Source organism: Channa argus, chromosome 23, assembly GCF_033026475.1.
Source record: "Channa argus isolate prfri chromosome 23, Channa argus male v1.0, whole genome shotgun sequence".
Classification (NCBI taxonomy): domain Eukaryota; kingdom Metazoa; phylum Chordata; class Actinopteri; order Anabantiformes; family Channidae; genus Channa; species Channa argus.
The window spans coordinates 7,074,728-7,100,027 of NC_090219.1; the positions used below are offsets into that span (position 1 = coordinate 7,074,728).

A 25,300-nucleotide genomic window follows, 5' to 3' on the forward strand; every position below is an offset into this window, starting at 1 on the left:
GTTTGTACGGGTTTTAAACCACAGCTCTAATTCAGTTTCTAAGTGCTTTTTCCACCATTTGTTATGATCCTTCCCAGACCATGAATACTGCTTTGTATCACTAGGTGGAAATTAGAGGCATCTTTCAAGTTCTCTGGTGACTTATTTAATACACAACACATACCAGTGCAACGTTGTGAGGAAACACAGCAAAACTGCTCTCTACATGGGTTATGTTCAGGCTGAAACTGCCATGGCCGAAGGCTACAGCCGAGATAGGAGTAAGTACAAAGCCAGTGACACAATTTGATGCTGCCTCCAGAAATAACCCATTCAAAGAGGTGTCAACCTTTATTTTTTAGACAGTCTTCTTGTTGCAGAAGTCATTATGGCCCAAGTCACTAATAATATTTAAGGCCTCGTCACAATTCTCACTAACCTGTTGTTGAGCAGCTCCTAAGCTCAAGACCCAAACGGACTTTCGGGACTTGTCTTTACTTCTAAAAGACATTTTTGTTGTGGTTAAGGAGTCACGCCGAAAAATCCCCCCAAAATGCTGTCACGCTGTTTGAAATTCAACATTACTGTTCGCATACTTTAGCTAAGTTAGCTAGGAAAAAGTCAGGGTATCGAGCATTAACCTGCTTGCCAGCTAATTAGACAGTTGATTGGCCTCAGGTGCACAGTTGAGCCCAAACGCGTCTTAAAATCCAGCGAGAAGCTCATTTCGCTGGCAATGGTTTACGTAATACTTCATGGGTCAGAAGTGTGGACGCTAATAGGTCCGCGGAAAAAAGTTGGCACAGCTCAACAGGTTGTGTATCGAAGTCTGAGCAGTGCAATGCAAAGCAAACTCAACATGTGACGTCACGGATCCTTAAGACCTAAAAACGTTTTATCGATTTATCAGCTGCCCACGATTGGTCAGAAAAAATGTACTGTAAAAAAACATGTGCAATGTAATACATAACCCAGTTTCTATTGTTGATCACAATTTTTGTTGTTAAATCAACAGATTTCATTAAGACCTTACCTACCTGCTAAGGGACTGATGGTGAAGGCCTCATGGGACTGAATAACGTACACTTGGAACTCAAAGTCAATGGGAGTGCTGCATCTCAAAGGAATAACATGGCTTACGCTACAGGCAGGTGGGAAAAACATGGATGAGATTATAATTATGGTTTGACGCCAACTGATGATCGGAAGCTTGCTTTGTGTAAGGAAGAATAGAGATATCAGACACTCGGGTACATGGAAAGTAAAATAAATAAATATATACACAAAGAAATAAAGCCCTTCGTGAATCTCAACACACACCTTTGTCCAAGTGGTATGGCTGCTAGGTGGATATGAGGAGGGATGTGCAGGTCATCAATAACAGGATAAGCATGAACTGGAATTAACAGGTTTTCTTCCCCCTTATAAAGGAAGTAGGGTGAATGATTTACAGAGAAAACATGGCAAAAGATGCAGACTGTAAAAAATAGATATATGGTTTCTATTATGCATGGGAACACGTCATCTAAAGAGAAGTTACCACTGTTAGGAACTGTTCCTTTTGGTTGGATATTTGCTGGAATGTATGAGACTGCATTTTACATTAGATAGTTCTGACAGATGCCAACCTTGCAGTGAACCCGAATGCAATCGTAGAAGTAACGCCACTCATCAGGACAGAATCGGATCTTTAGTATGTAGGCGAGGCCCGGGATGAGTCGATACTTGAGTAAAAACACACGGAACAAGCTTAATTCATCAAAAACAACACTGATTGCACTTGCCAACAACTTTTAATGAAAATGAAAAATACCTTTTTGGAATAAGATGTTTGGAAGTGCTTGGTTTGGGTAGGGATGATATGAATATTCATAACATCAGATGAGATGTTGATTAGTTTCTGAGGGAGAGGAAGAGAGGAGAAAAAAAATATGTATCCAATCATGTGCACTTGAGAAAACTCTTTCCATGTTCCTGCAGTGGTTCATCATACATACAGGGGGTAAAGTGGCCATTCAATTAAACCAAATTTGTCTTTGATGAAAAACCAAATGAGACATTTATAATAGGGTATAATTTTTAAAATTATTAAAATATTTTGCTTGAATTTAAAAAAAACATTATAGTAATACAAACATCTGTGTAGCATGTGTAAGGTCACATTCATCATTGGGTGAGAAAATTTGCTCTTGCACTTGTACCATTTGACTGAACTTTGATTGTAGGAGACACAGTATTACTATCACACAACCTTGACCCAACATTCCTACTTCGTACAATGTTTAAAATACAATATATGGCTTAGAAATACTTACTCTATGCCACAGACGATTAAAACTTCATGTCACATTCCCTCTACACCTTAGGACTGTACAATGTTTTTAAACTTCATGGACTTGCTTTAACTCTTGCAATTATGTGAGATATTTGCTGGGTACCAAAGTTAATTCGACAAAGAAATATTAAGAATATGGATAAGCAGTTGTAGGAAGAAATTGTGTTATAATGTTAATTAGTAGTAGTAGTTTATTCAGTCATCACAAATCATAGAAACACACTGATTTTTACAATAATAATAAATGTATACATTCTAAATAAGACAAAAAAGAAGGGGGGATAAAAAAGAAACAAATTATTATATAATGGTAATGAATAAAAAGGTATAGACTCAAGCATAATGCTTATATTTGCCTAACCAACATAGAATCCAAAATTAAGCTAACCATCCAAAATTGTATTTATAAAGAATACATAAAAAAAGAAAAATAGGGAATTATATTAAGTAATCCTTTCTTGAGGTTTAAATTTTTTTATCAAAACCAAAGACCAGGATATATAAACATACCTGTCAAACATATGTAAGACTCTAATTTGTCTGTATATTTATATGAGTAGTGGAGGAGAGTGAGGTATAGGACATGGGTGCCTACTAGTATTTTCTGAGGAGTAGAGTAGTTGCACTGTGCAGACCCTATCATAACCACTCATCCTTTTTCACAGCTCAACTTGAGGCAAGACAAAGCCATCTTCAGTGAGCAGTATAGTCAGCTCAGTGTTGGTTTTACTTCTGATTTGTAGTGCCTAATTCTGTTTGATAGAGCACCTTGTATCACTTTGCAATGGAAATATGAAAAATGCCTATTTGTCTTTGGTTTATATTACAGTATAGTGGTTTGTACCTATTATCTGATTTGTATTGTTCTGAAATACTTGAATTGCACGAACAGGAATTATTATTGTCCAGAAACAAATGACAAGAAGTTTATCATTATATCATATCATTAAAAGTAAGTACAGTTGCCGTTTCATGTAGACTGTGAATGAGATTTAAAATACTGTTAACCAATGTAAAACTTAAATCATGTCAAAATAAGCACTATCTTTCTTACCAGCATCTTTATGTAATCTTTTCCCAGCTCAAATCCACTGAAATGAAGCTCTGGGGGCTCTGCTTCAATTAGGCTGTTGCTTTTCAGTTTGGCATAAATTTCTATAAAGAAAAAATATTGAAATAGAATAAGTGTTTTGCATAACAACGAACTATTTGAATCCAGATTTTTCAATTCTGCAAATTGGCTTCACACATACACAGCAGCAAGATATAATAACAATAGAGAAAAGATGCCAATTTCCAAAAAATGCAATACAACTAAAGTTAGTGGGTCTTATGTCTAATCACACAACAAAATGTTACAAAGGTTTATAAGCTAATTACATATCTGCTGGGAGTAAAACTCAACATTAATTCATATCAAAGGGTTTCAGAGGTCATATTTAATATGTACTTGATTCGAGCAGATGATTTGGGACACTGGCTCTGCTCCCACTCTCCTCCACCAACTGGTTCAGAGGTAGAGGTTTCCCCTTCCTCATGGGGTCTGAAAGCATCTGCGGGCCAGAAAGGGCCACCTCCATCTTGGAAAGGGGTCAGCTCCTGCTCCTCATGAGAGAAATGACAGAAAGCTGGATGACGGACAGGAAACTACTGGGTGTTGTTGTGAAGATTGAGTTGATAAAAAACATGGTCAATTCTATGGTCATTTTAAGTTGAAAACCCGAAGAACAGATGCTATAGTCTTATCTAAACCGATAGTTGTCATAGACTAGATATATTTATTACACGTGTGACAGTGCAGCATTAGCAAGGAAGCTAACAATGGCAAATAACCTGCGCCGACTGAAATATGGCTACTTAAAAGTTTTCCGTTTGTAATAAGGCTTTGGGTAATGCAATATTGGACTTACTTATCTTTTAGAAAATGTGTTGCATTTAGTTGTTTAGCTAAAACAGCAACGTTCCGTCTATTTTCATAAGATAAGAAGGAAGCGCTCGTTTAATCACCTCTTGTTGATGGAAAAGACCCCACTAATCAAACACTGTCGTTGCCATAGTGACGTTAGTGCTCTGCAAAGGCGGGGCAAACATCCTATACGCGTATGCGATTGGCTGGTAGCAAGTTCAATTAATCGACGTCAAACCAGCCAATGCTTAGACCGGAAACTCGCAATTGGACGTCCAAATTAAAAGCCCACGCAGCTTCCACACAGCTGCACGAGTTGTTCGGTAACGTTTGTTTCACTATATACATATACAAATACAGATTGTATGAATTAACTTTTACTATAATGTAAATCTGTTGCTGAACATTCAGTATTTATTACGCTGATGCGGAATATTCTGTCCATAAAGAAAAACTTTATTTTGAAAGTCACGATAGGGCGTTTGAATTATGGCTACCTTAATAACGGCGCTTATCAGATTGTCGAGAAGAATTCTGTGCGTAATTATCGATACTGTGTGTTTGATTTTCAGACATCATATATCTGCTACATGCTAGGATGCTTCCTTTTTATTCTAATCAGATATGCAGCTTGACTTAGATACATGTCAAGGGGGAAAATGAACCTTTTTAACACTATGGGAAAAGTTGGACTTGTTGGAGTGTTACTGCTGCCACAGGTGAGAAATTAGATGCATGTATGGATTTATATTTTGGAAAAAGTGCAAATTACTTTTGCTTTTTACTTTTTTTTCCAGGCTAAATTATCATCGGCTTGTCATCCTCATGTTAATCTCATGAAAGAGGAAGAAAAGTGCATGAACGACCTTCTACTTTTTCCGTCACAAAAGGCAGTAGGTGAGCATGTATAGCTTCTAAATTGTGTATTTTAGTTTTGGTCGTTATTTGAAAAAAAAAAAAATTGTGGAAATTTTCCATTGAGAAAAATGTTGATCTACTGATGAATGATACTAATGAATGAAATCTTTGAATTGAGCTTTTGTGGAACAGAGTGAAATGTGACACAATGTTTTAGGGACATCTAGTGGACATATGACGTGATGCACAGATAAATTTAATGTCATTAAAACCTGCGTTAGATAATATATTTTATACTAAAGCATCTAGATTTATCAAGATAGTAGTGTTTTCCATTTATTAATCGTGTTTTCCATTATCTGTATTGAATACAAACAAATATAAATAAAACATGCAATTTATGTTTCCTCTATTAAGAAAACAATGGCACCGTGCACTGTAAGGGAATGTGGGATCACCTAAACTGTTGGCCACCTGCTTCTATCGGGGAGACTGTCTCTCAACCATGTCCAGAGTTTTTCAATTCCGAAGGTGATCTTCTACGTACGCACACACACCCATGCGTACTGACAACCATTTCCAAACAGAAAACCATTAGAACTAGTAAATTATTTGCTAGGAGACGTATTTGTTTTCATAGGGAACAGCCTCTGCTCTGCCTCTCAGGGTCTTTATCCAGACATAAAACGCTTATGTACACAGAGAAACTGCGTAACACATTGGAGTGTTTATGTTAAAAGATGAGAATGATAGCTTTCATGATAATTTATCAGATGAATCAGTGGTTTAATGAAGCACCTCTATAGGGAAAATAATGGTTTTTCAGCTTTTTAGTGTGCAATAAAACAGTGAATCTGACCAGTAAAGCAAAAACTTTAAGACAAAAAAATTCATAATTTTATTTCTGTCATGCAGGTGAAATACATCGCAACTGCACTGCCAATGGCTGGTCTGAGACACTTGTCCCATATGAAGATGCATGTGGCAACCCTTTCAATGAAACACTCCACTTCCTTGGAGAGGTTTGTTGTACCTAATATGAATAAAGTATGTGTAAGTTTATTCAGTACTATATATAGAATAGAGCTGGGTTCAAAAGTCTGAATCGTCTTATTTTGAAATGACAGAGTAAAATAATAATTTTTTTTATTAACATAATCTTTATTGAACATCGAGGTAGTACAAATGTTCCTTCATAAGAAATTAAAGTTCATTTTGAATTTATCCAGAGGATATAGGATTTGCTACTTTTTACTATTTATCTGTGAATTGTTTTATATGTTAAGTGAAGAATATTGTGCATTCAGCTAGTACAAAGGTCCTTTTTTCAGCAAAAGTAACAAGTGCTCAAATAGTACTACTGTACTAAAAAGGTTATAATAATGAACATTTAATTGGTGCTAAAGTGTGCATCCACTTTGCAAAATTAATTCAAAATGAACTGCAATTTCTGATGAAGGGAAAAGCTCAATGTGGATCAAATATTATGTTATTTTATGTTTTACTCTTTTTGCCAATTTGGAATAAAGGGAGGCAATGTTTTGCACCATAGTGTAATTATTAGGCACAAATATCCCAGTTTTGCAATAACAAAAGAGTATAAAAGTGCAGATATAACTCTTGTAAACTCAACCAGTTATAAACTAAATATCACTGCCAATTTTAGTTGATATACTTGGTTAGCTTGGCAGGGGAAAACTTTTAGCTTGGCGCTGACCACATAAGTCAAAATGTTTAGTGTGGCGTTCCTTGTTTTAAAATAAGTTACATGGTCAAACAATGTCTTTAGTAAAATGACTGCAAAAGCTCACCCTAATATTTTGACTTTTCAATTTTTTTCCTTAAAGGTGATATACACTTTTAGTCATTTCATTAGGTACACCTGTACGATCTAGTACAATCCAGTACAGCAGCCCCACCATGAACTTTACTTTTATAAGGTTAAATTGGATCAGTTTTTAAGTTGAAACTCTCAGAAAGGTGATAATAAACTGTTTTTATTATTGAGGTCATAGTGGGGGTTGGAGTCGTTGTGAAGTGCATTCATTTTCAACAGGGGGGCCAATACATCAGAGCCCCATTGTAGGTAATGCACTCCAGCATGACCTCAACAATCAAGACATAGTAGTAAAAACTGACATTTTTAAATTATAAGGTTGCCCTTTTAATAATCCTAAATACTTGTGTTATGAGATAATTTCAGTTATAAAATACTTTTGATAGCCCTTAGGTTCAAGGTTGCCAAAACCATTAAAAATTCTGTTATGTCAAATATTGAGTATTGTCAAGTTAAGCTGTTTTAATTGTAATAATGATATTTCTCTTTCCCTTGTTCAGTTATCAGATACCCACATGTATTTCTCCTACGTGAAGACCATGTACACAGCCGGATACACTCTCTCTCTTATCTCTCTTACAGTTGCCATCATTATATTTTGTCTGTTTGGGTAAGAAACATTTAGCTTCTTTCTCCAACCATATATAACTCTTAAAATTATGCACTGGCCCATTTTAGTGCATATTCTACATCAACCTGTGGTCTAACATCCTTAGCATTTTTTCAGGAAGCTGCACTGTACCAGGAACTACATTCACATCCAGCTGTTCATCTCCTTCATCCTGAGAGCCATCTTCATCTTCATTAGAGACGCGCTGCTTTTTACTGATGAGGAGCTTTACCACTGTGACTACTACCCGGTATGGATGGATTGACGCAGTCAGCGAGGTCATTTAATTAAAAAAATTTCAGTTTAAGTCACTAGCTGGTTAACGCACTCCTCCTGTGTGGCAGGTGGGTTGTAAGGTCGTGTTGATGTTTTCCAACTACTCCATCCTGGCAAACTACAGCTGGCTGCTGGTGGAGGGTCACTTTCTCTTCACCTTGGTGAGCCGCTCCTTCTTCTCCCTGAGGAAACACCTCGTCTGGTACATCATCTTGAGCTGGGGTAGGAAGACTTCTCAAAACCACTGTGCGTGTATTAACAGCTCAATGTAGCAATTTGTTTTATCTATTTGTTGCATTACACAGGGTTACCATTAACTGTTATTATCTCCTGGGGATGTGCCAAGTATTACTTTGAAGATGAAGGGTAAGGGACTAAAATATGTTTTAATCAACAATTTGCTAGATTAATATACAGTATGATTCTAAAATTATTTTTTTATTGTCCTAGCTGTTGGGAAACCAGAAGACGTGAATGGATTTGGTGGATACTTCGAGTGCCAGTTCTTCTTACTATATCTGTAAACATTTTATTTATTTATTTTTTACATAACCCTTGCCAATAATTAGATGATTATCATTGATAACACTCATGTGTCTATGAAGCTATCACCTGCAGCTGGTTAGATAACTTTAGCATAAAGACTGAATCAAACCGCTTTTCTGTCAGCAAGACAGCAAGTGGTAGTGTTTCCTAAATGCTTCTCGAATGGTAAAATAACAGCATTCACATCTTAATCCTTTCAGATGAACATAATCTTCTTCCTGGGCATTTTGAGGGTACTGGTAAGCAAACTGAGAATGTCATATGCACAGAGGAATGAATTCAGCCAGTACACGTAAGTATAACTCATACTGTGTTACTGCTGCACTTTGATACAAGATACCTGATATGTAAAGTTGACATCAGAAGTTAATGTCAAGGCAGCATCTCTGACAAATGACAGAAACAAAAATGACATTGTACTGTAGGTATTATAAGACAAAAGGAAGATGGTTAAAGAATTAAGAAGAATCCAGACTTAGATTTGTTTGCAACTTTATAAAGAGAAGCTTTATATATCGGGTGCTTTTACAAAAAATGTGTGACAGATGACAAAACATTTGCATTATTGATGATAACTTCACCATTTTTACCAGGAGGCTGATCAAATCTACATTTTTTCTGGTGGCTCTGTTTGGTCTGCATTACATCCTGTTTGTCTTCTTACCTGTTGAAGTCAGCAGCTCAGTGTTTAAGATATGGACCTTAGCAGAGCTGGCTTTGTCCTCCACACAGGTAAATGAGGTGTATGCATGAATGGGTTAATGGACAGTGGGCCACTGTATGTACAAGTTGTATGTATGAGAACACTAATATGCACATCAGCTCGAAATAATGACAAATGCATATACATTTACTTCTCTCTTCCGATGTCTAAGGGTTTTGTGGTTGCTATCCTCTACTGCTTCATGAATGGAGAGGTAAGAGCTGCTTAGTAAAACCCTACAGCTCCAAAGTTAAATGTGCACCCAAATGCTGGAGCTTACTGTGTGATGTGTGTACTCAAAGGTGCAGCATGAGATTCAGAGGAGATGGAGGAGGTGGAGGCTCACTCAGCGACTGCCCAGTCGGCCCAGGCAGCATCACAGCTCCATTAGCCAGAGTGGGTCTCCTCACACACAGGTGTCCCTGCTGCCCTGTTCTCTAGGCAACCTGACAACCAGCGGACTCCCTGTGGATACTGTGGAGATGTGATTTAAGTTGGGCTTGGGGCTCAGTTAGCAAGGTGCGGGCTGGCATGCTTTCGTTTTACTGATGTCTTAAAATATTTGTTGCAATAATTTCTTCAATGTTAAGGAGTTTTTATTGGTTTCCACATATTTAATATGCTGTGTGTGTGTGTGTGTGTGTGTGTGTGTGTGTGTGTGTGTATATATATATATATATATATATATATATATATATATATATATATATATATATATATATATATATATATACACACATACATATACACACACATATATATATATATATATATATATATATATATATATATATATATATATATATATATATATATATATATATATATATATATATATATACATATATATATATATATATATATATATATACATATATATATATACATATATATATATATACTCCAGCTATTTAGTGTTGTACGTCTATACATTTCGGGTCACTTGAGTGACAGACTCATTCAAATTGATGCTGTAGATGCTGGGAAATTCTGACTTTTTGCTCTTAGCATTAAAAAAACAAGACTACATCCTACAATTTAACAGCATCTTTTAAAAGACCCTTGTAAATGTGTTCCAGACCCTTTTCTCCCAATTTATAACATAGACTCTTTTTGATCATCAGTCTTGCTTTTTTTTTTTTTTTTAGATCTGACAAAGCTCCTCTACAGCCACAGAAGACACTGCACAAATTATATTAACCCTAGATGTTTAGGTAATACACATTCCTGTTTAAACACTCTCCTGCATATTAAAGTGGCCAAATTACTGGCTGGTGCAGTTGGGATTGGTTGGGCATGGTTCCTAAAAGAGAACTGTCAAGTTGAGTTTGAGGCCCAGTCTTTATTTTTCATAGCCAGTCATGTATACAGAAGATATATACTATATTATGTATATATATATAGATTTACTGCTCTGTGTTGAAATTATTTTATATGGATTATGTAAAGGGTATACATTTCATGGAAAGGTTTAGGAATTTTCAAGTCTGTCTTAAAACAATACTGATGTGAGAATATGTCTCACTCACTCTATTTTTCTGTCTCCGCTGTGGCACTGAAATGTACAAGAAAGTACTCTAAAACTCTTATCTAGTATTTTAACCTATTATGTCTTGCACAGTAATAAAATGACTAAAGTGTGTAGCAGTATGTTAAGTGGTTTCTAAATGTGTCCTATAATTTATCATTTCTAGTGAGAAGAAAAAGGGAGATGTAGCAATGAGAATCCTAGAACATTTGTGAGAAACAGACACTACATTCCATATTTTGGCTTTAGCTTCTCCACTAAATCAACATAGTTGGCCTTTGCTTCGTCTTTGGACAGACCTGTTGGTTTAGAGACAGACGCAAACATAAATATTCAGTTCACCACTGTCATGTCACAAATGTGACATGAATCAGTAATGTCTGTTTCAAAATAACCGTCGTCTGAGAATAGTGTTTTACATGAAGCCTTATAACACTTTATGTAGCTCTCTTTAGTTGATTTAGTTTTTACTCACCTTTCTTTGCCTGCCACGCATCCCATTTTGCTTTTCCCATGAAGTCAAACATACTAGGACGCTCTGTGGATGAAAAGAAATCCTCAATAACTGGGCTTTGCTTTAACACAAACTGCAGAGGCACAGTCCTATAAACAACTAGGCTGATGTAGCACATTATCCCTTTCATAAAAGTTATAATTTTTAAAATGTTTTTAGAAGTATGCTCCAAAACTTATCTTAATGTAAAGAGATGCTGTCATAGGCTTACTCTGCATGAAAAGGGATTTTAAAACATTGCTTTTTATAGTAATTTCATAAAAATATTAATACATGAAGCAGAACAGGAGGAGAGAAGCCTGGCTGGAGCAGAGTAGATTGATACCCCCAGCTTAATCAAGTTGGGAGTGGGGAAATTCAACTCGTTTGATTTAATAAGTGTATTTATAGAATCAAACCATAAAGAATTGTCAAGGTCAAAACTTTAAAGAATTCCATTCTACAATTTAAAATCTATGCATTAAGTGTATTTTATTAAAAAAAACCGTACTAGAAAAACTACAATTACAAAGTATCCTTAAATAGAAATGATAAAGTAAAACAAGTGATTTTTACATATAGTTGAATAAATGTACCCTCAAAAGTTCTGATTACTGGGATACTACACGAAAACCCAGAGAACAGATTAAGTCATTTAACAGGGTTTTTTGTTTTGTCCTGTGCACATGCAGTTGAAACCTCACCTTCTGTTATTAAGAAATATGATGGATTAAACAGATTTGTCTAAATCTTGGCATGAGCTGATCTAACTGTAACTGGTCAGACTTGTCTTAGCCTCACCCTGCTGCCTTTGCAGTGAGTAACTTAAGACTTCCTCTGTTTCAACAAGTTATTCATTTTGAAAAAAACTTAAAACTCACCTATATTAACGTCACCAATAGTCGCTTGCTTATATAAACCATATAGCGCACATATTTCTCCGTGTTCTGGTTTTTGTTTCAGGACCCTCACCTCCTGTGCTGCTTTTTCAAAGGATTCCTAGGTAGAAGAGAAAAGATGTCTTGAAAAATTACAGCCTCATTACTGAATCTGAACATTCCTGACAGATAAGACCATACATATTTTCATATAACATTTAGGAAACATTTAGAGTGAAAAAGAATGATACTTACGTCCATGACTGTATGAGAAACAAGCACAACCTTGCTGCTACTCACATTCCAGTTGTCAGACTGGTCTGGCAGTATGTGGTCTGTCAGAATTGGGAGTTGCTAATAAAAATAAACTGGGAGGTACTGACTTTAAAGAACACTGTCAGCTAAGGTAGCTTGGTTATATATATATTATATCTTTAATTTTGACATCAAAATATTGACTTTTGTAACTGCTTCTCCTCCACAAGATGGCAGCATACACATATTTAATAAATGGATGGGTGCACTACTGTTGATATTTAGCATTTGCTAAACATATTTTATTTATTTTTTACAACCTTTATACTTAAATTTTACAAACTAATCTACTTGACACTATTAAAGACATATATGCAATAGGGGAAAAAAATGATTTAGAAAAATTGCTTTATTCTGTGTTCTACAAATAAGGATTCTCAATCTTTACATTCCTCTGTTTGGGGTAAATTCAATTTCAGAACATTGCTATCACATTTGAATTTATATCTAGAAAACGCCACTTAAGAAAACAACTTTCCTGTCAGTCTTTGGCAAAAAATGTGAAACTGAAAATAAAAACTCAGAACATAAAACTTGCTGAAATTACAGAGGAGCAAACTGTTTTTCATGTTTGCAACAAAACAAAAGTTCTGTAACAGCCCTTTGAGATTTAAAGTCAAATGTGAAGTCATAGATACTCATCAGCAGGTCAGATAACAGCAACATCCTAATTACTGACATTCTGAAAAAAGGCCAAAAGTCAAACAATAGTAGCCAAAGCCTTCAGACATGGAATTTAAGAACAATACTGGAGAAAGGAACTGCATGAAGATATAAAAGATATGAAAAAAATGCTTTATTTGGTACAGTGTGTCATAAAGGTGTGTTGTTTTGAAGTTGTTTGTGATTTGTAATTCCCATGCAGGGGTTCAACTAAAATATTAATGAGGCTGGAGAGAGAGAAGCTTACTTTTTCAAATGGTAAAACATTAGGATGTGTTCAAACCCAATAACCTTCATACAATCCCTTACAGTCTGAAAAAATCTGACAGCACACTGATAGTTTGAATTCATGAAAGTATAGAGAATGTGAAGTTATGTCACGCTGTGTTAAGTGTTAGGGGACGGGGGTGCCATCATGTGAGGTATATGCTTAGCCTGCTATGGGGGTATCACAGGAAACCCACATAATTTTTGATTCACAGCACCTCTCTGTTGACCTACTATAGCAGTAGCACTGATCTACCACAGCAAAACAATTGTGACACAAAGTCAAAATACAGACTCCACCTACAGAAATGTAGAGGAATTCTCACAACATGGCACGCAAAAATAAAAATTAACATGGCGTGCCACAAACTTCGCATTGTCTATTTTAAAAAAGGCAAAACAATCACATCACGTTGATAAAAAACATACTAACAAAAATGAATAATATGAAAACTAAATCAAAGGTCACAAACCTCAAACAAAATTCAGTTGTACAGCTTCTGTAAGAAAATTTCCAGCTGTTTTATTATGTGTAACAGTGACTGTTTTGCATACATTGAACCAGTAGCTAATGCTCATCTTCTATACTTGATTGGAGCATTAAACAGAGTAACAACAAAAACAATAAATTAAAGTAAAGGCACAAGTACCAACTCAACACTCATGATTTTGAATGTATAGTGCAATAAAGTTGGGGAACACCACTCTACTGGTCAGATTTCTCTAAGAAGGAACTAACTAATGTTTTGAAAAGAAACACATCTCTAAATCTCGCAACAGGCCTTAGAGATGTGTTTTCAATACATTCTAAGAGTATTTCAATCATGTATCTCCTGTGTTAGTGTTGCTGAGTGGTGTTTATATTAAGGAGTGCACACAGAACGTGCTCTACTTTTACACATTTGTCGAAATCTTCATACACACATCTGACAGCATGGCTCTCAAACATTACTGACATCCTCCAGCCCATTGCGGTTGTCGTTGTCCGGCAGGATAAAGCGGATGTGTCTGCTCCTCTCCCAGCCACGGCGGATCTGTTTCAGCCGCAGGGCCACACAGGGCAAGAAGAGAGCAATGCGGCCCAGCAGAACCACGAGGGGAAGAATCAGGACCAGTAGGAAGGTGGGAGGCAGATAGTAGCGGTACTGGCCTGGATCAAAGGCCCGGTTCCAGCCGAAGAGGACTGTGTGCAGGGTGGCCATGAATAAGGCACAGTAACCTAAAGTAGACTGCAGGAGGAGAGCATGATGTCAGAAGCTGTGTTTGGACATGTAGCATTCCAATAACATATCCTTTAAATACAGAACCCACATTGAGAAAAAAAAAAGTTCATGACAGTCCACCTACCCTATTACATTAGCTCATTGTTTGCTTCTGCACACCCTGAGGGAGCACACTGACCTATCACTCATGACCTAAATGAACCAGTGCAGTCTATGCTTGTATCTGCCATTTAATGTACCTACAGGGCCCACTAATTACAAAAACGTCCCAAGGTTGACTCGAGTAGAGGCCAGGGGTTAAAAATAGCCTCATAGTCCTTTGTTCACACACTAACTACGCTGAGAGGATTGTAATTATTTCCACTTGACAGGAGTGATGACTTTTTCTCACAGTGCTAGTACTGAGAGGCATAGCAGCAATTCGTAAATGTGTTCTAATTCGGTTGAAAAAGACAAACAAACAAAAAGCAAATAATCCATGTACATTGCTTACAAAAGCAAGAGCAACACTACAGTGTATCTACAGAACTGCAATAAAGATGTGAGATAATTAAAGTAGAAAAATCTGTTGACCTGTGTTCATCTATTGTTGACATTTCTAAATCTATAACAAATCACCAGCTTTATCCTAAATAAAACAACATTTTTTTGCTCTGAAGATCTGTAATTAGGGGATGACTTCAAACTAATCTGCTGCACAATTTTGTCATTTGTGTAAAGTAAAACTTGTCACTTGACTGAAATGTTATATTTTATATTTTCAGTCACTAGAAGATTGTTAGCATTAAGCCGATAACTTCCACTACTGCTGCTATAGGTAGGCGGAAAAGCACTACATAAGTGTGGTGCAGACAATTTGCTATACATTTAAATGCAGTTCAGTGGGGATCAGTGATTTACATTTTTGTTCCTCACCACCAGAATACTTTAGGAAAGAATGTTTCAAATTAGATCGGTGTAAAAACTGAACCGAAGCATGAGTAAAATATTATCAATACTTAATCTTACTGAACAGTTCACTTGACTGATTTCCCAAATGTGTAGAAATATAAATACAGTTACTGTTGTCTCATGCCTACCTGTAATGTTAGCTACAACACACACACACACACACACACACACACACACAGGTCAAATGGACGATGCTGTGCCTTCAGGTCCAAGGCAGAACCTTAATGTGTAATGGATGAATCGCGAATGAGACTAAAAGACACAGGCAAACAGACACATCTGTACATGCACGACGACAGGCACATAACGGACACAACACACATGAAGACACTTGCTGCCCAGAGCTGTCCTGCAGTCTGGATGAGCTGGGCAGAAAGTTGCCTCTCATCACGGCCACTGTTGGCACATGACTAATCTGACGGCCACCGGATTACAGAAAGATGAAAGGGTAATAAGCAGCAGAGACGGACATCAAGTCCTGGTAAAATGGAAGCCATGATGGGGGAAGTCAAAGAGGCGAGGGGGAGAGAGGAGAGGAGGAAGTATGTGTGTACTGAGTCACAAAACTCCTGATGACTCTGTCACAGTCCAAGTTTAACACCAAATCTGGGGCAGCTGCAAAAGGACAAACAGTGTTTGTGTGTGACTGCAAGAACATGTGAGCATATTATATAGGGGACAGATTAGTCTGGCACCTGTCTGCTTATATGTCTCTGTTTTAACTGTTCATCATTCTGTTTTATCTCTGCTGTCCATTTGGCAACATATACTCAAATGAGGTGGCATAACCCAGCTCAGAGGCCTTCAGAAAAATGCAGGCTTGGGCCGTGACAGCATTATGTGTGTGAGCGTGTGTACCTGAATGAAGGTAAACTCCCTCCAGTTGATGGTGTTGGCAACAGAGGGCAAAGAGGTGACAGCCAGCAGAGAGAGCAACCCAAAGGCCATGATCCCCACAGAGACGTACAGCTCCATCCGCCACACTTCTTCATCAACCCACAGTTCCTCCTTACCCTCCTTCATCTGGACAGAAAACACTGAATGTTTCATTGTGTTCATTGGGTACATTTAGCTCCAGTTTTTTGCACTAACTACATATGCACAATAATTGTCTTTTGAGCAACTAACCAATTAATCAACTAAAAGTGTAGCACTGCAATAAATATGCAGAAACGTCTCTGCTATTTCTCACCTGTTTAAAAGCAGTGCTGAGCAGTTTCAATCGGGCAGACTTTCTCATTGGAAGACACAGACTATAGATAGCATGTAGAACTGCACACAGGAAGCAACACAGCCCAAACTGTTTTCTCCTAGTTAGCCACCGGTCCAACCAGTTAGGGAAGCGATTGTACTTGGTGCCTGACCACAGCTGGAGGGAGGCAGCGCACAAACCAGGTAGATAGACAAGCGCTAGCATCACCAAGGCCACAGAAGGGAGAGTGACGTTGACAGTCTCTATAGGCAATTTGTAGAAAACGCTCTTCCCGACTGTGGTGTAGGGCTGTAAGACATCACGGGTGGCGTTGTACAGGTAGAAGAAGATGAACAGCGACACGGTGCAGAGAATGGGGATGCGCCAAGAAGGAAATAAGTAGAGAGGGATATTCTCAATCTCTAGAGAAGCAGAGAGGAGGCCCATATCAACAGGGATGAAGCCCATTCTGCGACAGAGCTGTGCCACTGAGCTCTTAGCTGTGGGACTGTCACTGCACAGGAAAACCTGAGAAAAATAAAGATGATAAGTAAGAGAAAGAATAAGTGTCACTATACATCTAATTTGCTACATGCTTGTTTCACCCTTACATTTTTTATTCAAACATCTCAATGGATCCATAAACCATGAGGAGTTGATGATGTGTCCTACCTGCCTGCTTCCATCCCGAGGGCCCACCTGAAGTGTCCAGGCTGATAGAGTGTTAAACCCTTTGACTACAGAACTTTCTGGAAACAGGTTAGCGAGCTGTTCGGCATTAGAAGGCCCTTTCTGGTTAATATGCAAACTATTGCTGACATCCACCAATGTCTTTCCAGCTAGTGCCGGCCTCAAGTCTACCAGTGTGGAGTGGTGCTCAGGGAACACAGCAACAAAGACCAGGTCTGCCTGACTGGCTGCTTCCATCTGGGAGGCCACCTAAAAGACACAACCAAAATGATCTAAGCTTTACGTCAAGAGAAGTAAACACTACATTATAAGATACAGATACATGACTACAAATTAATTGATTGTATGACAGGTTAATAATTCTTTGAATATCACAGCAAATGCATTGTTATTGTACTTTACACTGTTCCCATGCCATAACATATTCACCTTTACCTGATATTACCTGATAACCATATACTCATGGTAATGACAACAGTTATTACTGCTCAACTTGGTCTTGGTAAGTATATAATTATCACTACGAGGAGAGAAACAAAAACACCAATTACATGTTGATTGTCAATAAGAGCGTCTGTATCACTGTGTATATCACCTCTGCCTCTTCAGGGAACAGAGCCACAGAGCGTTTGGGGGTTCGACTCCCCACCACCACCTGGTAGCCAGATGCTACAAGCCTACTGGCCAGTGAGCGGGAGAAGTCGCCTGTACCCAGGATGCCAACCACTGGGGTGGCAGGGTCAGACATGGTAGCTTCAAGGTGTCTGGAACTTCCTCCTTCGCCTCTGCCTTGGATTAAAGGCCTTGACATCTCATCAGGCATAATACACTGACAGATCATAAGAAAAAAAGGTCACAGTTTTGGTTCATGATGTGGAGAAAAAGAAAGAGAATTAAAAGCAAAAAGAACTTATTGATATTATTACTGCAGTCAGCGTTTTGTATGAAACTATAGACTATAAACTAGAGAATATTATTGATAGTTACTTGTTATTTACTTACGGACACTAATTGTTACAAGTAGGTCTAGACCGTAGAAACCTGCTATTTCATCCAGCATTGGACCTGAGGTAATAAAAGATATGTAACATGAACGATGCTTTGGTTAGGTTAATATCTGCCATTAGGTTTCTATTTGCCTTGTGTCCTCCTTTTTTTAGAATAACAAACTAGGATTTCCTAAATGGGTCACAGCAGACACGTCCTAGATGTTTAAGCAGCGAGTGGCAATCTAATGGCTGTCAGGCACCCAAAATATAGTAATAACTAGCTAACACTGCTAGTTACAGCTCTAACATTAGTGTAGGTGCATAGCTAATTTTAGCTGTCTCAAAAACGGTACAGGACACGAAATATAGTTTACTCACGGTTAACAAAACCCTTTTTGAACTCATCCATTGTTAACTTCCATACATCCGACCCAAGATTATCCCACGGTAAAAAAGCTAACGTTAATCTTATCAGCATTGCTAACGTAAAAGCGGTTGTTTCAAAAAAGTGCTGTTTAAGTAAGCGTCAAGACATATATATCAGATTGACCACATCGGTGCGACTTTTATAACCCATTTCAAGTACTGTGTCATTTATTCAATCGTACCGATAAGCGATCAGACACAGAATTGCCTAAACCAATAACAATGTTTTGCTGACAGCAGAACAACGGTTTAAAGACACCTTGGTTGTTGTCCTTCACTGCACTCCTGGAAACTTTACCTTCGATTAAAGTCACTCTCCCAAGCCCTGAGGAAGGTGCAGGCATACCGACACGTGGATTTTATTAAAGATTAACAGGTTAAATTAAATAATTTAGCCTTTGTTAATGCTAATGCTTGCAAGTTTTGTACAAATGTAACGGTAAAGTTACTTACTCGCGCTGCTCTCTCCTCTGTAAACTCGTGGATTTCTTCCTGATAAGATGACGTCCTCGCCAAAGCCCCGCCCTGGCCACGCCCCAACGTGTGTGAAGCAGATAGTGGAGAGATTGGCTTTAGCGCCATTAGGGCTGAAACTAAGAGAACGAAGCCACAGTCACAGCTTGTACCGACATTAATGGTACAAAATCAAGCGTTTTGTGAGAAGTTGGTCTGTGAGGAAGAAGCTGCAACAACCTGAGGCGTGATCACGTTTTCAGTCTTCAGTCACGTTGGACCCTTGACCAGAAACATGTCTTATCATGAGGAATATTTTTAAAAAAATCTATTCTAAAAGTGACAGGGAGCCAAAGCAAAGCAACCAAACCTTGTGTAACACAGGGGCAAATCTGCGGGGGTACAAAGATATGAAGCTGCACAAGGAATTTTGTGGAATCAAGATAATATTTAGCTGTGTTAGAAGAATTAATTTTCAATCAATTTAAAGCAGCCATTTTACTCTTATCTATAAGTTGATAAGTATATAAGTTATATTTCAAGACATAGGGCATGCCCCTACTGCAAGAACTTTAAGAACTTTTTTGAGGGATTTTATCACATGTATGTGATACACTTCACAAAGTAAGGATAAAGTAAAGGTCTCATTTTTATAGTGTTGATTAAAGCCACAGTATAATAACTTTCTTAAATATTTTAGTAGAAATATGTTTTAATATAGAAAGGTGTTTGTGATGGCCTCCCCTGCTGCCACCACAGTCTAGTTAAATGTCGGTAACCCTGGCTGATTGCTTGGTACCGCACAGTGTTTTTAAAGGTTTCTGTGGACCAGTCCCATTGGACGGCTTGGCAGCAATTCTGAGGCATTTCCTTCTAAAAGGTTTTGAGAGGGGCACACCCTTCTACCCAATGAGAGAATTTCAATTATTTCTGCTTCCCTGGTAAGTTCTGTGGTATTCTTATATTGTGGAATTGCAAAAGACGAAAACCCTAAAGGGCTTGGAAGAAAAGAGCATAGCAGAGCAGGGAGAGGTAGGTCTGGATGGAGCAAAGTGGATATATTTTGATACTGACTCACCTACTAACTAGACTCCCTTCAATTAGAAAAGACAAAGACTCCATGTGGAGTTCCAATTTTAGCTTGGTAATAATATCCTGAAACTGATTTTTTCTTTTAACGTGGTTGGTATGTTTTCAGTTCTGCATTGTGTCCTTCCCAGAGTTACTGCAATTTAAAAAGAGACTTACAACTGTCTCAACATAACAATAATCAGAGATATCAAAAAACTTGATTACATGGCTCAGAGTCTGCAAGAACACACATCACAGAACTGGACCTTGAAGTTACCCCTGCAGCTCAATGCATAATAAACACAAAATGTTTGGTTTAACAAACCACAATATACAATTAAAAGTAATAAGTAATAATTCTCATACGTCATTATTTTTGTATATTTTCTCTGCTGTTGTTGAACTGGTGTATTGGCCTTGGGATCAGAAAAATAAACAGCAAAAGCAAAATCATGTTAAAAAAATTTCTGACCGCCGGTTACACACTGTCAGCACGACTTCATCATGTGTGCCTTTGCCACTTGCAAAAGGTTGAATCCCTCTGGCTTGCATTGCTGCATCAGTGTCCCCACACACAAGCATATCCAAACACACACCACAGGCATGCTCGCCTACCCTCTCTCTTTCAGTCTCTCTTGGCCATTGCCTCATGTTTGTTTACATCGTTTAAGGTCACAGTCCTTGACATGTATCTCGGATTTTTAGATTCCTCATTCATGGGTTTCAATTACTAGTGTCTCCCGGTGTGGTCAGCCATTAATCTTACAAGACAAAATGGTTTAAGTTATTCTGATTCAACAGTGGCAGATTTCAGGTTATACTATCCCTAAAACAAGAATGGTGACCTGGATTGAAAATGTTAAACCAACAAAGTTCTGTTTGCATTTTAACAAATTATTTACAAATCAATACTAGTCCACAATACAGAAAGTTCTATAGTTCTATCACTGTGAGTTAATTAAAGTAAAGCATTTTTTAATCATCATTTACAGTGTGTAAATGGGTTGGATGAGAAATACTGTGGCAGAGAAGTTAAGGCACAGTCATAAACGGTTAGCCTGAGGTGAACTGGTACAGCTGTGTTAACATGTGGCAGGACTTCACAGTCAAAAATTACATGGAGAAAGACATTTGCTTCTGTGCTTTCAAGGGATGAGGGGTCTCCAGTGCCCTTCATCAGGGATTAGGGTCACATGTTGAGACAGGAGCTGATGCTGCAAGTTCTCATCGCTGTCTTGCTGTGGCTCAGTGAACGTTTCTCACACAGATTTAATGTAATTGGCTGTGACATTTTACACCAAGTATATACAGAATGTTTTGCTTATTCAAAATTAATTTAATGAGTACTTCACCTGTAATCCATCCTGAGTGTTTATCACAGTGTTTAGATTTATGTTGCAGATGGTTGTCATCACTTGTAATCAATGGTCTTGAGAATTCAACATGCTACATAAGGAACCTGTGTCTTATGGAAACCCCTGCAAAACAAACAAAACACAGACCCCTGTCACAAACTTCTTCACCAATTAGACAATACATAAGCAGCACAAATTCTATGTGCTGCAACTGCAGAACCCCAAAGGCTCTGCAAGTAGACAATAGCTAAAAAAAAGTGACTGGAATAAGGCAACCAGAGTCTTTATTAAAGTATACAAGTCATAAGATTTATGGAAAAGAAAAAAGTAAGAGAGAATAGGAAATAATAATTTCAAACCTTTTTGTCCCCTAGCATTAAATATTAGCAAGACAGGGGGATATGTAGACCACCAGTCCCTCCACTGGAGCGGAAGGTTGAGTGATGTCTAAATTACATTCTGTATTTGTGTTTCCATTGCACTTTTTAAAAATTGATACATGTCCTTTTTCACCTTAGCCAAAAAAAATAAATTATTTTTTGTGATATTTGGACGTTTTCAACATTTCCAGTGAGACCGTCTTAAGTACAAGGTGAAAAAAGATGCATAGAAATGCCGCTGCTGCCAAGTAATTTTCAGTAACTTCAATGACTTCAATTTGTATATGCTGTTCAGTGGTGCAGCGTAACAAAGTATATTTACATAAGTTCTGTAATATTACTTTAGCAATTCTGTTTTCCATTGTATGTTTTTTCTATTCTAAATATCAGTGGGACATATTGTTAAATACTAATAATGAGTATAATTAATAATACGTAGTAGCAATAATATGACTATAAACACAGATGATTAATAAAAGTAAATATGAATTATCTATTGTAGAAAGACAGTTGACTATAAATAGTTTAAACGTCAGTTGCTGTTGACACTTCTGTATATTTTGAATGCAGAGCTTAGAAATGTATTTTTATATTACAGCAGCAGTACTTCCAATTAAGTTTAAGACTAAACAAAAGTAGTCAGAAAACAGTCTTTATATATCAATTCTTCCCTGATTATGTATTTTTATATGTGTAAGGAGCTAATGATACACTAATCCATTGGTCTCACCGTATGGTTTATGTGTGTGACAGAGCAGCGCACTAAAATGCACCATGATTAGAAGCATGGCAGTGCCCCAGGGCAGGATAATCTCAGCAGCTGCAGTGCATAATGTGGACAGTGTGCTGTGCCTGGCTCACCATAGCCTTAAGATACAGTTCACTGTACTAATCCTGAGTAAAGGTCATTTCTGCAGTCATGTAGTGGAGTCAGGAAGCAGAGTGTGCTCTATATGACTTTTTCCTCATACTTATTTTAGGGGTTTCATTTGGAGATGATTATAGCATTGTTGCCAGGACTAATTTATCCTCACATTTTAACGTCAATTTTTATGTTTGACCCAGCCCCCATGACTTCTTGTGCTCTTTCTCACCTTCAGACATGAGCAGCCCAGCTGGAGCCATGTTCCGTGAAGGTAAAGCTGACTGGAGCACAAGATGGAATTGGTGGAGAGGTGGGTATGGGGAGAGGGGGTGGTTTCTTTAGTGTGGCCACAGGGCTTCAGCTAAGCCTTGTCTCTGGCCTCTGAAGATTTTTCCACATCGCCTTGAGCTCTAAAGCCTCTGTTGTGGATGTGAGACCTGTGCTCCAATTCCAGGTGCTTAGCTCCCAACTCATAGTTTTCAAGTATTATAGGTCCTTCGGGGGAATTTTGAAGCTTTAGGACAAAATCAATAGCTGCTTTTATTTTCAATGAGTCTTTATTTTGTATCTCAAAAGCTTGCACTGTTTGGAAATAACCATTCAAAGGCATTAATAATGGTCTTTTTTCAGTTGATGTGCTCATAAACTACACAGTTGGAACTAGTGGCCTCGACGGAAAGAGAAACAAAGAAGGGTAAAGAGGCATTTAGAAGCATAAATCTGTATGCAATAGAGTAAAGACTGCCTTGCATGCAGGAATTTTAATTTGTTGCAGAATCTACATTCAAGGCCTGTGGCTCTCCACCTCATGAAACAAGACATCAAATATGTCCCTGCAGCCTGGGGAGCATAGAGCAGAAGGTGTCAACAGCCATCGGACATCGTCGCTCTATTCCCTGCATATATATATATAGGCTTTTCCCCAGTCTTCTTTTTCTTGTTCCCCAAGTGTCTGCTTGTGTGTGTGTGTGTGTGTGTGTGTGTGTGTGTGTGTGTGTGTGTGTGTGTGTGTGTGTGTGTGTGTGTGTGTGACCAAGTGACCAATGCAGTTGGACAGTTGATGTCACCACAGTAAACCTGCCTTGAACTGTTTGGTTCTGACTTTTAAGGGCACCCTCATGGGGTGATTCAAATATCTGACAACATAGTTTAAGGACTAGTGAAATCTGACTTAATCTGATTCCATTAATGTTCATAATGAAAAAAATGTATATTAAGTTTTTATTGGTTTGGGAAATTTATGAAGATAGGTGAAGCTATGTAGATATGTATCTGATAATTCACCACAGTAATAAGAAAAATCAAGCATTTATGCAAATGATTTGCATGATTCCCAAAAAGGTAAGTGGAAAATTACATTTTCGCTGACTTATGTCATATGGGTTAGAGTTAGCTAGGGTAATGAATGGATATATTGGTCAGTTTGGCCTGTTATGCATTCCACCCACTTCCATAAACGCCTCTATGTATTTATGAAAATAAATATGCAACCTTTTGGCATTTTAAGTCGATATATCCATGTATATATGCATGGATTTACTCTACTACATGATTAAGATGTCTTTCTACGTTTTAATATTGAGTAGTCTGTTGAATCATAATAAATATTTAGAACCATTTTGACGAACAGTTCCGCAGACTGAAACTTTACGCACCGAATTGACATTGCTTCTTCTTAAGTTGATATACCAAAATAAAAGACTTCCGGTTATAAGATCGGCATTAGAATGATGTTCATCTGCTGTTAACGTCTAATACTAAGCTTGTAAGTTGCTTTAGTCCAAAGAAACTTACAGTGTTGCTTCACACACACTCATACACCAATAGTGCCTTGGGCTCAGTGTCTCCAATCATGTAACAATACCTTAGAATTTTGCAGTAATTTCATGTTTTATTTAGGGAAGGTGCAGATGATGTTTGGATAGCGTAAACAATGTTCCATATCTTTATCACACATGACAAATCTGAATGTGTAGTAGTTGAATAAAACAATACCATATTTCTATCTGAAAGGCAGTGGAATAAAGCAGTATAAAATGGGAACATTCAACTAAAAGATCTAATTAACATCCATGCTCATACACTCCCACTGGCCTGGTGATATCTGTCTGAGTATGTAGCCTATAGGCCTGGACATTAAATCTGACCTGGCCAATGCAGGTGCAGATACTGTGCCCACCAGACAATAACTACTTTGTAACTTTTAGACCGGCTATAATTGATTTAATACTGGTTTATAATACTCTGTAATTGTAAACACTGTTTGCTAGCAACTCTTTCATGATGTATTATTACATCCGTCTTTTGTGTCATTCCTTATCTGTTTATGCATCAGCCTCCAATTTGGGAGCAGTTATGGTTGTTAAGAACACTTATGTCTGCTTCCAGCCGCACTGCCCTGTGCTGCAAACTATTTAGCACGAGTGATAGGCGTTTAATTTGAAAGCTAACCTCTCTATCTTCCGGTCTTATTTTTTCTCACAGTGACAGCTGGGCGCCGCTGGACGCAGC

General features: G+C 37.7%; 4 protein-coding genes across 13 annotated transcripts in view; 1 reads left to right on the forward strand and 3 right to left on the reverse strand.

The window, feature by feature from the left end:
* cfap221 (cilia and flagella associated protein 221) overlaps positions 1-4,333 on the reverse strand; it is a 78,932-nt gene extending 74,599 nt beyond the window's left edge. For all 5 annotated transcript variants that reach the window (XM_067493539.1, XM_067493538.1, XM_067493537.1 and 2 more), the window contains exons 1-7: positions 4,225-4,333; positions 3,765-3,919; positions 3,369-3,469; positions 1,793-1,879; positions 1,608-1,703; positions 1,300-1,400; positions 1,017-1,120 (exon numbers count right to left, since the gene is read on the reverse strand). In XM_067493539.1, coding sequence (XP_067349640.1) covers positions 1,017-1,120; positions 1,300-1,400; positions 1,608-1,703; positions 1,793-1,879; positions 3,369-3,469; positions 3,765-3,894 — 619 coding nt within the window. In that variant the 5' untranslated portion in view covers positions 3,895-3,919; positions 4,225-4,333. The remainder of the gene's footprint in view (positions 1-1,016; positions 1,121-1,299; positions 1,401-1,607; positions 1,704-1,792; positions 1,880-3,368; positions 3,470-3,764; positions 3,920-4,224) is intronic.
* Positions 4,334-4,730: 397 nt separating this feature from the next.
* Positions 4,731-9,613, forward strand: sctr (secretin receptor). The gene is made up of 13 exons (XM_067493513.1): positions 4,731-4,939; positions 5,018-5,117; positions 5,496-5,609; positions 5,994-6,100; positions 7,416-7,525; positions 7,643-7,775; positions 7,870-8,023; positions 8,107-8,167; positions 8,252-8,321; positions 8,548-8,639; positions 8,941-9,079; positions 9,223-9,264; positions 9,353-9,613. Exons 1-13 carry the CDS (start codon positions 4,865-4,867, stop codon positions 9,536-9,538), a joined length of 1,383 nt encoding a protein of 460 aa, XP_067349614.1. The 5' UTR covers positions 4,731-4,864; the 3' UTR covers positions 9,539-9,613.
* Positions 9,614-10,372: 759 nt separating this feature from the next.
* LOC137108655 (acyl-CoA-binding protein-like) lies at positions 10,373-12,361 on the reverse strand. Its single transcript, XM_067493512.1, has 4 exons — positions 12,205-12,361; positions 11,953-12,070; positions 11,054-11,116; positions 10,373-10,877 (listed from the first exon to the last, which is right to left on the reverse strand). Exons 1-4 carry the CDS (start codon positions 12,208-12,210, stop codon positions 10,804-10,806), a joined length of 261 nt encoding a protein of 86 aa, XP_067349613.1. The 5' UTR covers positions 12,211-12,361; the 3' UTR covers positions 10,373-10,803.
* Positions 12,362-12,595: 234 nt separating this feature from the next.
* On the reverse strand, positions 12,596-19,262 carry steap3 (STEAP family member 3, metalloreductase). 6 transcript variants are annotated; one of them, XM_067493506.1, is made up of 7 exons: positions 19,119-19,208; positions 18,253-18,315; positions 17,846-18,079; positions 17,233-17,499; positions 16,561-17,088; positions 16,227-16,391; positions 12,596-14,423 (listed from the first exon to the last, which is right to left on the reverse strand). In XM_067493506.1, exons 3-7 carry the CDS (start codon positions 18,071-18,073, stop codon positions 14,136-14,138), a joined length of 1,476 nt encoding a protein of 491 aa, XP_067349607.1. In that variant the 5' UTR covers positions 18,074-18,079; positions 18,253-18,315; positions 19,119-19,208; the 3' UTR covers positions 12,596-14,135. The 6 variants fall into 6 exon arrangements, with proteins under 6 accessions (XP_067349607.1, XP_067349611.1, XP_067349610.1 ...); XM_067493510.1 differs by lacking the exon at positions 19,119-19,208 and adding an exon at positions 18,964-19,109; XM_067493509.1 differs by lacking the exon at positions 19,119-19,208 and adding an exon at positions 18,925-18,983.
* Positions 19,263-25,300: the final 6,038 nt, after the last annotated feature.